Here is a 14,545-nt window from a genome sequence, read left to right on the forward strand (position 1 = left end):
TGACAGTACTCATCTGTACAGTACAGATTGGGATAACAAGATGTGACAATCTTTTTAGAGAGTTGGGTTATATAGAATAGTTTAGCAGTATATTGGATGTAGGTATGAGTATAGTATGAGCTAACATAAATGTATCTACAGCTGCATAATTGTGTTGGTGAAGAAGATAAATAAAAAACAAAAGCATAACTTTACATGACTGATATTATACATCAGATCTTTTGGGTTGACCGTTGGCTGTACTGGTTCCATGCTCTTTCCACACTAGATGCACCACTCCCTCTGCAAAAGTGAAGTGAGGAGGGAGGAGCATCTGCACCTGTTTGATATCATATAACTGCGTATAAGATGTTCCCTTCAAAATTGCTGTCTAGCTATTACAGAGTTTGGGGCACTGGATCTGTGGTGAGCACGTCCAAATGAAGAGTTTAATGGGTCTGGAGCTGAAAATGTTCATGGGCCTATTATGAGAAGTGAGGTCAATACCATGTAAGCATGTAGAATCCATACACCATATGCCCCATTGTCTCTCTAAATATATAAAACTACAAACATTGCATAAATGTATAAAATGGAAATTCATTTTTTATACTTAGGATTATGGGTAACCATGTGGCCAGCTGCTGTCTATCTGGTGGTCATCATATTATCATGATTATGAGCCTATATTTATATGGACATCTAGAGCCCATCTGCACCATTGTTAATCTGGCCCTGATGGTGAGACATCTACAATTTGTCTAATGCTGGGTACACACCAGAACGATGCAGATCGTGAGCGGGTCATAAGACGATCGTACGACCCGCTCACGATCTGTGGAGATGACGACCCGCTTACGATCTGCATTCAATCCAGGCCCGATCCAATTGTGACCCGTACCCACTAGAATGCTGCAGGTAGGACTGAGAAATGACCTTACGACCCGTGGTGCCACACATCGGATCGGGATCGGCTCAGAAACAGCCAAAACATGCTCAATTTACATAAATCGGTCGAGATTGTATCTAAATTGGGTCATTTTGGGCCAAATCGTTCTGGTGTGTACCCTACATAAAGAAGAAAATACCCTACATTCTAGATCAGTGCCTTTAACTTTGAAATACTTTGTTTTATTGATTGTGTCCTATACTTCAGATATGCATACTTTATATACAGTGGAAATTATAACCTTTAATTAGTCTGGTGCTGGAAAGAAAAAGTAACAATTTTAAAAACATTTTTTGATTGTTTGTTTTCTGTGATGTGATTATTGTGGATGTATTTGGCCCGTCAGTAATTGTTTTTGTTTGACAAAGTTTTATGAACAGGGAATATGTAAATGTGACCCTTATCTATTTGCCATTTCTTTTGACTGACCAGCAATGGCAATGTATGTACTTCATAGGCTTGACTATGATATATAATGTCAGCTTTATATTTGCAGCTTCTTTATGCTTTTTATATACACAGTAATTCAATTAAAAAAAAACTTCATTTTTATTTATTTTACTTATTTTGGTTTTCCAAAGGTGCTGAAGGATGCAAGATGCCAATAGTCCGCGACCGTCAAGCAGCCTGCAGATCACTTCCGAAGGCCCAGAGATAAGGCGGGAATGCATTGTTCAAGGTGAGTAATTACATATAAACTGCTATTACATAGTGCAGTAATAACACAAGACAATTGGAACTTGGACATTATGCAGAAAAATATTCGAGAGAATGCAGGCTATTGGCTGTTTATTCATTACAAATCCATCGGGCCACAAACATTGGTTCAGCTGACGAAATAACTGCCTTCAGGAGTTGAATCGTACTTAGCCATCTTAAGTATAATAGGCCTATTCTCCACACCAGGGCTTAAAGTGGTCATTCAGAGGTGGGGGAACTCATTTCTCTATGCCACCTAATTACCCCCTCCGCTCCCCCCATTAGGCAGAGACAGGGCCAGTGGTAGGGTTTTTGGCATCCCCCTGCAAACTAGAATGCGTTTCTGTGAGAATTACTGTGCAGGGCCAATGTGGAGGTTAAAATGTTCCACCTCACCACTAGAGGTGGTAGAACTCAGTTCTACCACGTTCCCCTTACATTAACATACCTGTAATAATATTTTCTAATTACACATTATGCCGTGATCAGATAAATACAATAGGGGGAGGGTGGTCTAACCTTCTAGAGGGAAAATGTTTCCTATAGCTGTCAATCAGATTTTACTTATCATTTTTCCAGTACATTCTATAGATCAAAAGTAAGATTTTTTGCTATGAGAAACCTCTCCACCAGTCTTCTTGAGAAGGTTTAATATATATATAACATTTCTTATAGACACAAGTTCTGATATATTTATGAAAGTCTCTTTAATGCAGTGAGGTAAGGCCATTAAAACCTACTACCACAATTGTGGATTGATCACAGATACAGTTAATTGATTGTGAGTACTTAAAAAAAAAAAAGATTTTTAATTATTTTCGGTACTTGTTTCCTAGCACGGCGCCAGCGATGGAAATTGTATCCATCGGGTTCCAAAAAATTGCGTTGATCGCATCACATGCAACCAAATTGCATGCGATGCGATCGACGCGATTTTTACATTGGAACCAATGTAAAATGGTCCCTGAGACCTGATTTTACATTGGCCCCAATGTTAAATGCCCCCCAGACCCAAATTTTCATTGTTTCCCCACCCTGATGGGTCAAATGGCCCCCCCATTGTTAACGCCACCCCACGATGAATGCCAACCCAAAGCGTGGCGAGCGCAGCGAGCCCGCGAGGGGCGGCGGTATGCATCCTTTGACCTTTTCATAATCCCACTATCCACGCCGGTGTGGAGTTTATATAGTGTGGCGAGCGCAGCGAGCCACCGAGCCCAAAGCGGGGCGAGCCCAGCGAGGGGACACGCTGCACTCGCCACGCTTCGGGCTCGGTGGCTCGCTGCGCTCGCCACACTATATACATTCGACTCCACGCCGACGTGGATAGTGGGGGTATGAAAAGGTTGGAGGACGCATACCGCCGCCCCTCGCGGGCTCGCTGCGCTCACCACGCTTCGGGTTGGGGTTCATCGTGGGGTGGCGTTAACAATGGGGGGGGCATTTGTCATGTAAATCAGGGTGGGTATACAATGAAAAATTAGGTCCATTGGCCCATTTAACATTGTTCCCTATGTAAAATCGTGTCCATCGCATCGGTCGCATTGTATGGACCCGATTTTACATAGGAATTTAACATTGAATACAATGCATTCAATGTTAAATCGCGTCGGTCACATCGCATGCCTTAACTTAAGTCATGCGATGGACGCGATTTTTTAATTGACGGGGAAAAGGCTAAAAATAGCCTTAAAATCACGTTGGTCATGTCCATCACATACCTTAAGTTAAGGTATGCGATCACCCACGACGGGCGCCATGCTAGGTAACAAGTACCTTATTTAAATAAAGTAGGGTTAGTTCTTATCATTCCATTCATTAGGATCATCTATATATATATATATATATATATATATATATATATATGTCTACACATCCGGCACTCTGTCGATGGTAAGTTTACTTGAACGGGTGCCCCCAAAGATTCCTCAGCAATATGCCCAGTAATCACATATAAAGAGTAGAGACGTGGCACTCACGTTCTTTGTAGAAAGGAAGACAATGCTTACTGCAGCTTCATATCAACGACCGTTTCGGTTCTTTTATTAACCGTCATCAGGATACAACTTGCACATACAAGCAAACACCTTAAGTAGAGAATCACCCAGTGAATCCAATCTGACGCACCTGCCGCTCTGATACACAGGCGGAGCCACCCTACGGGATCCCATAGTACGGGATCCCATAGTAATCAAAGGTTACTGAGGTGTGGCAGCGGTTAAGTCAGATAGGGACATAGCAAATATATATACAAAAAATATAAAAGTGTAAATAGCAGATATATAAACATATAATAGAAAATAAAAATAAAAATAACTATGTGTGCATTAATGTGACAGCTGATGTATAACCCGGCATGGTAACATGAAAGTATTCTTTTCTGTTTTCTTTACACTTTATTTTTAAAAGTACTTAAGGCATGCAATGCAATGCGATTTTTCATTGTAAAGCATGCAATGCAATGCGATTTTCCATTGTAAAGACCTGATTTTTAATTGTATAGTCAACCATGGGTGATTTCATACCCCCACTATCCAACTACGCATGGAGTTGATTTTATATAGTGTGGCGAGCCTAGCGAGCCACCGTGCCCGAAGCGCGGCGAGCGCAGTGAGCCCCGCGAGGGGACGTGGATAACTTTACATGTATTCGGTGTCCCCTCGCGGTTGACCATACAATTAAAAATTGGGTCTTTACAATGAAAAATCACATTGCATTGCATTGTATGCCACTATATTGCATGCGATGCGATGCGATGCAATGCAATAATCGGACACCCAGATAATACATAAGTACCATATATATATATCTGTTGGCAGCGAGTGAAACTACATCTTTCTTTCTCACACATGCCCAAACACAGAGGCAATCACAAGGTAACAGACTAGCTTTGGAAGCATTTGCTTCGAGCGGGCTTCCTTGTAATTTATAATTGAATTGTTATCTAGATAATGATTTCACTACACACACTTTCCAAATGATCTTTGTTTCAGGTGACAACATTAGAATATACAGTGGTCACTGTTTATAGCATCCAAGCACTGTGAGTGATTGGAATGTACAGGGGCAGGGTGGTGGGCTGCAGTAAATATATCATTAGAGCAGCTAATGCACAAATAGGCGGCTTGTCACTGCACACAAATAGGACCGATTTCCCTTTAATACACTTCTGCCATTTAGCTGCTTAGTAAGGAACGTTTAAACAATTCCACATCATTTCACTGTCATTAGGTTACTGAGCTATTACATGTAACAGATAATTTAACTTTACACATTAAACCATTTATTTGATAACAGTTGGTATTCCATTGGAATTAAGCATTCAACCGAAATTGCTACTTTGCCTTTTAAAGTGAGTTAGTGGCAACAGTTTGTTTTTTTGATTGTGTAGCGTGTTCTTTAATACATGAATAGTGTGATGAACCATAATGCATTTGTGCTCCAGCACATATAAGTGAAATATAACTGTTTTCATGTTTACTGATAAGGGATACAGGCTTCGGAAGTCACAGTGTAGTAGTTTGTCTTGTAGTAATGTACTTCTATTGCCTGCTACAACTATACACATATAATGTTGCGACTTCATCATTGATTTTCATCCCTGGATAATTGGTGAGCTGCTGAGCGTGTCACATGTGAAAAGGTTTCAAGGGCAAACCTGGTTTTTTCTCTGGCCTTTCAGAGCACACTTGCTGGCTTCTGAGAGCAACCTTTCTCTCACAGGCACCTCCACAAATAGATGAAGGCGGCATCAAGCTATATTGTGTGATGTGGTAGAGGATGAAGGCTCTGTTGTCAGTTTTTCCTAATATTTCAACATATAGAATTGCATGCCTCCAAACATCTGTGTCTCACTAATCAAGAAACGTCCGCGGAGCAGCCGCACGTGTGCCCGGAAAGTAGGCGTGGCCTTATGGGATGACGTGTCTTCGGGACACACCCCTGTTTTTCTCCCCTCTGCATTGTTAAATAGACAATGTGCACGTGCGCACAGCGTCTATTCCTTTCAGGCTAGGGGGATCCCCAATGCCCCCCCCGGGGCCCTGGCGGCCCTGGGTGGGATGCGAAAACGTCCCCAAAAAAACAGGATGTTCTCGCGGAAAGCGGGACAGTTGGGAAGTATGGAATTGGTAGGGTCTGAGGACAAACACTATTAGTATAAAATAATTATCTCATGTGGTACACTCAGGGGTTAAAGTGAAGGGGAACAGGGTGGAACTGAGTTCCACCACCTCTAATGGTGAGGTGGAAAATTTTAACATTGGCCCTGCACAGTCATTCTCACAAAGAACCATTCTAGCATGCAGGGGGATGTCAAAAACCCTACCACTGGCCCTGTCTCTGTCTAGTGGGGGGAGTAATTAGGTGGCATAGAGTAATGAGTTCACCCCACCTCTGCATGACCGCTTTATGCCCTGGGTACACTTATACAGTGTCCATGTTGTTATATGACTCATGTAGACCTTATTTATGTAGAACATGTCTATGTCGACTATAAGCTTCTGTCGACTTTTTGTCAAAATCGGCCTTGGGTCTGTCGACCATTTCAAGGTGTTAACCTAGCAACTGTGACTATTAAGCAGGTAACAGCCATCCTGCTGACAGTCAGTATACTGACATCGGCAGGGGCGGAATGGGAATTAAATCCAGGCCGTGGAAATATCTTGAAGCAGCCCCATTTTCGCCGCTGTGGGGGCATGGCTAGTGGCTCTCTGAGCTGCTGGCTATATCCCCAACCCCTCAGGCTGCAGATAGGTGCATGCGCACAGCGTCTATTCTGCAGCCTGTGGGGCTGGGGAGATAAAGACAAGGGGTGACAGGGGGACTACCAACTCCCCCCAACCTTCGCCGCCGGCCGGCCTCTGGCGGGACACGGGAACGTCCCAAAAAAATGTGAGGTTCCATCAAAAAGCGGAACAGTTGGGAGGTATGCATATGCCACAGGATTGCCTGCAGGAGAAGGTACCCAGGCAAACACTTTACTAGAAGGGGAGTGCTGGACATAAAAAGGTTGTGTGAGGAGGCGTTCGCAAAATACAAAGAATCAAACAAAACTTGTAAAGGGGTAATCAAAGCAGCTAAAATATTATATGAAGAGTGCATAGCCACTGAAAGCAAAACCAACCCAAAGAAGTTTTTTAGGTACTTGTTTCCTAGCACGGCCACACCGATTCAGATCGGGGTGGTCGTGTCGGAAAAATCGGGTCGATCGCATGCGATTTGGTCGCATGCGATGCGACCGACCGATTTTTGACCCGATTTTTTCATTGAATCCAATGTAAATTGGGTCCCTGGGACCCAATTTTACATTGGATTCAATGAAAAAAATTCCCAACCCCCCCAAATTTAAGCGCGTTAACCCCAGGCCACGATAGACGCCAACCCGAAGCGTGGCGAGCGCAGCGAGCCCGCGAGGGGCGGCGGTACGCGTCCTCCGACCTTTTCATGCCCTACTATCCACGTCGGCGTGGAGTGAGAATAGAATAGTGTGGCGAGCGCAGCGAGCCACCGAGCCCGAAGCGTGGCGAGCGCAGCGAGCCCCGCGAGGGGACGCGGATACCTTCACAGGTAAACGCGTCCCTTCGCGGGCTTCACAGGTGTCCGCGTCGCCACGGACACCTGTGAAGCCCGCAAGGGGACGCGTATAACTGTGAAGGTATCCGCGTCCCCTCGCGGGGCTCGCTGCGCTCGCCACGCTTCGGGCTCGGTGGCTCGCTGCGCTCGCCACACTATTCTATTCTCACTCCACGCCGACGTGGATAGTAGGGCATGAAAAGGTCGGAGGACGCGTACCGCCGCCCCTCGCGGGCTCGCTGCGCTCGCCACGCTTCGGGTTGGCGTCTATCGTGGGGTGACGACGGGGACATCTATAATGTGAAATGGGTCATATTGGCCCATTTCACATTTTTTCACATTTTTACAGCATTTCAATGTTAAAAAATTTTTTAACATTGAAGCCTATGCAAAAATCGGGTGCATCGCGTCGCATCGCGTCGGGACCAATGTTAATGGTCCCGACCGACGCGATGCCCCCGATATTTTACCTTTCCCGACAAGATTTCAATGTTAAAATATTTTTTAACATTGAAGCCTATGGAAATATCGGGGGCATCGCGTCGGTCGCGTCGGGACCAATGTTAATGGTCCCGACCGACGCGATGCCCCCGATATTGTCTCCTAGCCGGCAAAATGGACCTGATTTCAAAAGAAATCGGGTCCATCGGGGGTAATCGTGTCCCTTAATTAAGGGACACGATTACTTAAGATTGTGGCCGTGCTAGGAAACAAGTACCGTTTTTTAAATACATAAACAGTAAACGGTTAATTAAGGAAAACATAGGCCCACTAACTGATACTAGTGGAAAAAGTGTTACTGAGGACAAGGGAAAAGCAAAACTGTTAAATGAGTTCTTCTCATCAGTATTTACTAAGGGAGAGCAGACTGTGGAACGAACATTTACCACAAACGGGACAAATAAGCCAGATCTCATTGTGGATTTCACGCCGAAGGAAATAATACTGAGGCTAAGCAAACTCAAAACAAATAAGTCACCAGGGCCAGATGGGATTCATCCGAGGGTATTAATGGAATTAAGGGATGAACTAGCTACCCCCCTACATTATATCTTTAGCAAGTCACTATCGTCAGGTATAGTACCAAAAGATTGGAGAATAGCAGAGGTAGTGCCAATATTCAAAAAAGGAAAAAAGGAAGATCCCGCTAATTACAGACCCGTTAGTTTAACATCAATTGTGGGTAAACTATTTGAAGGATTTTTAAGGGATGGTATCCAGGAATATTTAGATCATCACCGTCTACTCAGTACTAACCAACATGGGTTCGTGAAAAATCGTTCATGCCAAACTAATCTACTAGGGTTCTATGAAGAGGTTAGCAAAAACCTTGATAATGGAAATGCTGTAGATATGATTTTCCTAGATTTCGCTAAAGCATTTGATACTGTCCCACACAAGAGATTGATTAATAAAATGGAGAACCTAGGATTGGGTGAAAATATCTGCAGATGGGTAGGGAATTGGCTATGTAATAGAGAACAACGAGTGGTTGTGAATGGTGCCGTATCAGATATGATACCGGTACTAAGTGGAGTGCCCCAGGGTTCGGTTTTGGGGCCCATTTTGTTTAACATTTTTATTAACGATATTGGGATAGGGTTACTCAGCAATGTATCCATCTTTGCGGACGATACAAAACTTAGCAAAGTCATCAAATCACCAGAAGATGTCACCATGCTTCAAAATGATCTTGCAATTCTAGATGAGTGGGCAAAAAAATGGAAGATGAGGTTCAATGTAGATAAATGTAAGGTTATGCACCTTGGGAGACACAACCAGTGTGCAAGTTACAACCTTAGCGGAGAGGAACTGGGTAATTCCATACTTGAAAAGGATCTAGGAGTCCAAATAGACAGCAATCTAGGATGTAGTGCCCATTGTAATGTAGCTACAAAAAAGGCCAACAAAATTCTGGCATGTATTAAGAGGGGAATGGAAACTAGGGACTCAAGGGTAATTATGCCACTATATAAAGCATTGGTGAGACCTCACCTGGAGTACGGAGTACAGTTCTGGGCCCCGCACTATAAAAAGGACATCATAGAATTGGAAAAAGTCCAAAGGCGAGCAACAAACCTTATTAGGGGAATGGAGAATTTAAGCTACGTGGAGATATTAAGCAATTTGGGACTATTTACATTAGAAAAGAGACGTTTAAGGGGGGACATGCTCAACATGTACAAGTATATCAAGGGCCAATATAAGGAACTGTCACACACCCTATTTTCTACTAGAAAGGAATCTAGGACGCGAGGGCATGAGTATAGATTAGAAGAAAAAAGATTTCATTCAGCTAGTAGAAAGAATTTCTTTACGGTCAGAACAGTCAAACTCTGGAACTCTCTTCCCAGAGAGGTGGTAGCGGCTGGCTCATTAAATGCGTTCAAGGCAAAGTTGGACAAACATTTACTGGAGAAAAACATCCATGGGTACAAATAAGAAATATAATTTGTCTGTAAAATACCAGAACCTACCAAATCAGCAATGAATATCTATACCAGGTTGAACTAGATGGACGCAAGTCTTTTTTCAGCCTTACCTACTATGTAACTATGTAACTATGTATATACCTGAAGAAGAAGTTCGAAATGTTGCAAAAAAGCCAGTATGGGTATGAATTATTGACTCCAAGTCCGTTGAGTGCCGGTCCCACGTGGGTTTGTTGTATGCTGTACAGTAGACAGGGCACTGCGGCACAAACTTTTTGAACAGAGAGTGCCTGCTTTTCGCGACTATATATATATATATGGTACTTGTGAGTTATCTGGACGCCCGATTTTTTGATTGTATGCCTTAAGTTAAGGCATACAATCAGATGCGATGCGATGCGATATCGCATCGCATCGCATCGCATGCGACCATCGGATGCGATGACCCGATTTTTCCATAGGAATCAATGTTAAAATGGACTGAGTCCATTTTAACATGGAATTCAATGGGAAAAAGGGGTCCTTTTCATACCCCTACTATCCAAGTGGGCATGGAGTTGGATATAAACCTGTGGCGAGCGTAGCGAGCCACCGAGCCCGAAGCGTGGCGAGCGAACGGTATTCCGTGTCCCCTCGCGGGGCTCGCTACGCTCGCCACGCTTCGGGCTCGGTGGCTCGCTACTCTCGCCACAGGTTTATATCCAACTCCATGCCCACTTGGATAGTAGGGGTATGAAAAGGACCCCTTTTTCCCATTGAATTCCATGTTAAAATGGACTCAGTCCATTTTAACATTGATTCCTATGGAAAAATCGGGTCATCGCATCGCATCGCATCGCATCCGATGGTCGCATGCGATGTCCCGATCCGACCCGATTTAGAAATCGGGCGTCCGGATAACTCACAAGTACCATATATATATATATAGAATATAATATAGACGCAGGCTATTATTAATATTGTAGTTTATTACTGCCCTGGTGCCCTCAGACCTGCCAGGCTCCCTGATTGCCAGCGTCGCCGCCGCCCATCGGAATCCCCAGTCCTGTGCTGTGCGATGCTATCTGCTGGGGTCGGGGATCACGTGGGCAGCTGGCGTCACCAGCCATCCATCTTTCTGAGTCCTCAGTACAGCGGGAGCAGCTGTGTGCTCCCGCGCATGTGAACCATTCCTCCCTTGGCCATTTTAACTTTGGGCACAGCAGCGGCCGGCCGCGGCCATCTCTAATTAGAGCATTTTGCTGCGTCCGCGGCCGGTAACCGCAGAGATAGGTGGGCGGCCGCTCCTCCTCTAAAATGTGCCGGCCCACCTGGAAACAGACCGGTTTCCCGGTGGGCCAATCCGCCCCTGGACATCGGAATCCCGACTGTAAAATGCTTGACAGTTGGGATCCCGACTGACAGGGGCTATTCTCCCTAATGGGGGTCCATGCCCCCCATAGAGGGAGAGTAGTACCTGTGGAGAGAACAGTGAACCCGCAAGGGGCTCCTTTGCTCTCATCCTGCTGTCGGAGTCTAATGACCATCAGAATCCTGACTATTGGACCCCCATACCACACCCAAGAAGTGAATGGCTGTACTAATTATATGCAGTGGAGACTCCAGAGGTGGAGCTGCAGCACAGTTTAAAATTCAAATAGGGGAGAAACACCAACTGCCATTTCAAATGGACTCACTTGCAGTTGGTGTGGCTCCCTGTTTTTGAACTGTGCAGCAGCACCATCCACTAGCGTATTTATAATAAATGTAATGTGCATGGTGCACACAAGCCCAAGTCTCAGGGGGGCCCAAACCGCACACACTGCACCCATTTTTAATACTAACCAGCTCTGTTGGAATTGCCGAAAAATAAACGCGGCGCCATTTTTCTGCTCAGACTACTGCGCTGTGCACTAAAGTGACACTATGGCAGTGGCAGGATGAGAGGAGGGGGGGCCTACTCCTCTCTCAAAGTGCACCTGGCCACACCCCTGGAGCCGCCCCTTATTATATGGCAATCACTGCAGAATGGATCTATGGTGCCCCAATCGATGAGTTCTGATTTCTCACTTACACCAATCAAACCCTCGGCCTAGGGCATAGCATTCCAAACCTGGATGTGCCAATTACACACAAATTTGCCCACCAGCCATTTTCCCAGTGTTTTTATTTAAGAAATCATTTTTATTACAAGATCCGAAGTACAGTACTATTCGGCACAAAAATTTGACATGCAGTACCAGTGTTTTAATATCAGTCTCAGCGATTTTATTGCTTAAAGGTTAATTTAAAGCAGGTATTCCTTTACAAGTAGGAAAAAAAAGTTTTAAAAAGAGGCAATAAGTGTGTGTGATGACACTTGAAGTAACGATTCTCTTTAGGAAGTCTTAACAGAGTATGGGTTGAAAATATATATATATATATATATATATATATATATATATATATATATATATACACACACACACACAGTATGTCTAGAGCACACTGGTGAAGTGGCGAAGTTTTATCACAACTGTTCTTTAAGGCTCCTGACCTGGAATCATATTCAATTTGTCCTGGAAGTGCAGTGATTACCCATTGAGAACAGAGTGCATGGAACAATAGAGGAGTGACAGGCTGACGGCTGGGAGGGGGCTGCTGCAGAAGATATGTGTACTTTTCTCCCCTGGAATTATTTTAGAGCCACTCTCCGTAAATGCAATCAAATGCTCTTTGGGTGTTGGAATGTCATGTTTGTGCTGACATTGTCTTTATTACATCCTGGCGGTATGATCAAGATGAAGAGAGCTCTTTTGAAATAGAAAGCAATAGTATGCCAGTAAATATAAAAGATGGAATCTCTAGATTGATTGATGCAGACCTTGCTGATATCAAATAACTACATGGCTTGAAAGCTCTTATTTATTTTTAAGGAGACATTTTTCTTTGTTTTCAGTTTGTTTTTGTATGCTTTACCAAATGCTAGATCCAGCGTTACATGGTCTGTCTGCATAAGGCACCTCAACCCTTACCTACATAATTCTGAAGCCTATCACTTTGTATACACCAATATGATAATCAGCTTTTTAACCATTGTGTTTTTTTTTTTTATGAGGTTTGTGTGGGTGACAGGAAATTGGACAACTTCTATTGGCAACTTTGGTGTTACGGGTGGATCTAAGCTGGTAGAGGTGGATGTGCTTTTGTAGCAGTCACTCTCTGGCTAGTGCCTTTCTAAAGGTGCCCATACACGGTGCGATTATTGTATACAATATCGCATCTCATCGCATTGCAATGCAATGAAATGAGATGCGATAAGCTCTAATACAAAAAGTATGTGCAGCACATACTTTTTGAGCTGTGTGATGAGATGTGTGAGGGGAGCGCGCATCTCATCGCACCCAACAATTGTACCGGTCGATTCATTAGTATGAGTATGAACAGATTTTGGCCATTCCATCTGTGCAAAAGGACAGAAATAAACAGAGCTCCTAAGAAAATGGCTGCAGATAAAGAGATGCTTCTAGATTCCCCTATGTGATTTTCTGAGGTGCAAGGCAGAGAGATAGAAAGCAGACACCACATGCTTCTTCCTACGGCTACACTGTATAGATCCAAGATTGTCTAGGTTGACATGACTGTGGTTTTTAGTGGTGCATAGCAGCATTGAAACCTGGGACAGATTAAGCTAGTGCATTATCTCACTTTTTGTTTGAAAGCTGCGTTTAGCATTGGCGGACAAAACACCGATCGACATAGGGATCAATTATTCCTAAGTCTGCAGTCTTCTTTGTACGCTCTCCGTCTGTGTGCAGCAATTTGATCAAATATTTAGGCGCACTCAAAAGCAGTCTTCTAATTAGCCCTGGAATGAAAGGTTTGAAATTACAATATGAAAAATACATATACTCACAAGCATTCTCTGATTTAGCTGGAACCTTAAGCCTACAGCACAAAATCATTGACAGCAAATTGTATTTTGCAGCAGGACAACCAAGCTGCCCCATACAAAGTGGACCAGCCAACAGAACGGACATATTTCACCCAATGTTTTCAGTGCACAAACAAAAACACATGCACCTCTCATTTTATGGGTATTGGTGTGGTGTCACAACTGGGCTATCTGTCACTCTACCTTTAGGCCCAAGGTGCCATGATGCTAACTTTTAATATGTTTCTGGTCTTTGCAGCTGTAACCATAGAAAAGGGGTTATTGCACAGTGCTTTAAGCATAGGCATAGGGAAGCAGGCGGGATGGTATATTGCTATTACTGGAACTATCACTCAGCTACCAGCTATCCTGGGAAGAGGCAGTACTTTCTGTGGATATGGAATACATTTCTAGCTTTAACTTATATTTATCAAACTGAGATAAGACCTATATACTGTATGCCAAAATGTTTTTGGTTTTTTTCAACAGAGATCGGGGGCCAAATGTAATAGAGTGTGAGAATCATAAAGTGAGAGATTTTGGGAGAGTTTTCCCTTCTTTTTTTTTTAAAGCGGCAATCCTATGCACTGAAAAACCAGGTTGATTTTGCAATGTAATTGATTGCCACTTTTTTAAAAATGGGAAATCTCTCACTTTCTGATTCTCACACCCTATTTCATGTGGCCCCAGGTTTCTCGTTATCTTTAGCAGTTAACCCCAGAAAAAAACATTGCGTGGCTTCACTAGAGGAAGCTTCCCAAAACTTATCATGGGACACCCATTTTAAAAGGATCATGGTGGCACAAATCACAAGTATGATTTCTTTCTAGATCCAAGCTTTGGAGCCAAAAATAGGATGACATTTTCTGTAGAATGGATGATAAGTTGTAACCCTCACAATTATATAAAGAGTGTAGTTAGGACCTTATTCTGGTCCATGTGCTCCCAATGCGAATTCGCACGGGAGTGCAATGTTTTTGTTTTGCACATGCGCATTTCTGCACATGGTCATGTGCTGTG

At 43.6% G+C, this 14,545-nt stretch overlaps 1 protein-coding gene across 5 annotated transcripts in view; it reads left to right on the forward strand.

The window, feature by feature from the left end:
* Positions 1-14,545, forward strand: part of NEXMIF (neurite extension and migration factor) — a 371,829-nt gene that overhangs the window by 282,426 nt on the left and 74,858 nt on the right. For all 5 annotated transcript variants that reach the window (XR_014460689.1, XM_083159249.1, XM_083159251.1 and 2 more), the window contains one exon: positions 1,510-1,607. Coding sequence is in view for 4 of the 5 variants with exons in the window: in XM_083159249.1 (XP_083015375.1) it covers positions 1,594-1,607 (14 nt within the window). In the remaining variant the exon portion in view is untranslated. The remainder of the gene's footprint in view (positions 1-1,509; positions 1,608-14,545) is intronic.

The sequence above is a fragment of the Crinia signifera genome, chromosome 9 (assembly GCF_055691185.1).
Source record: "Crinia signifera chromosome 9, ASM5569118v1, whole genome shotgun sequence".
Lineage (NCBI taxonomy): Eukaryota > Metazoa > Chordata > Amphibia > Anura > Myobatrachidae > Crinia > Crinia signifera.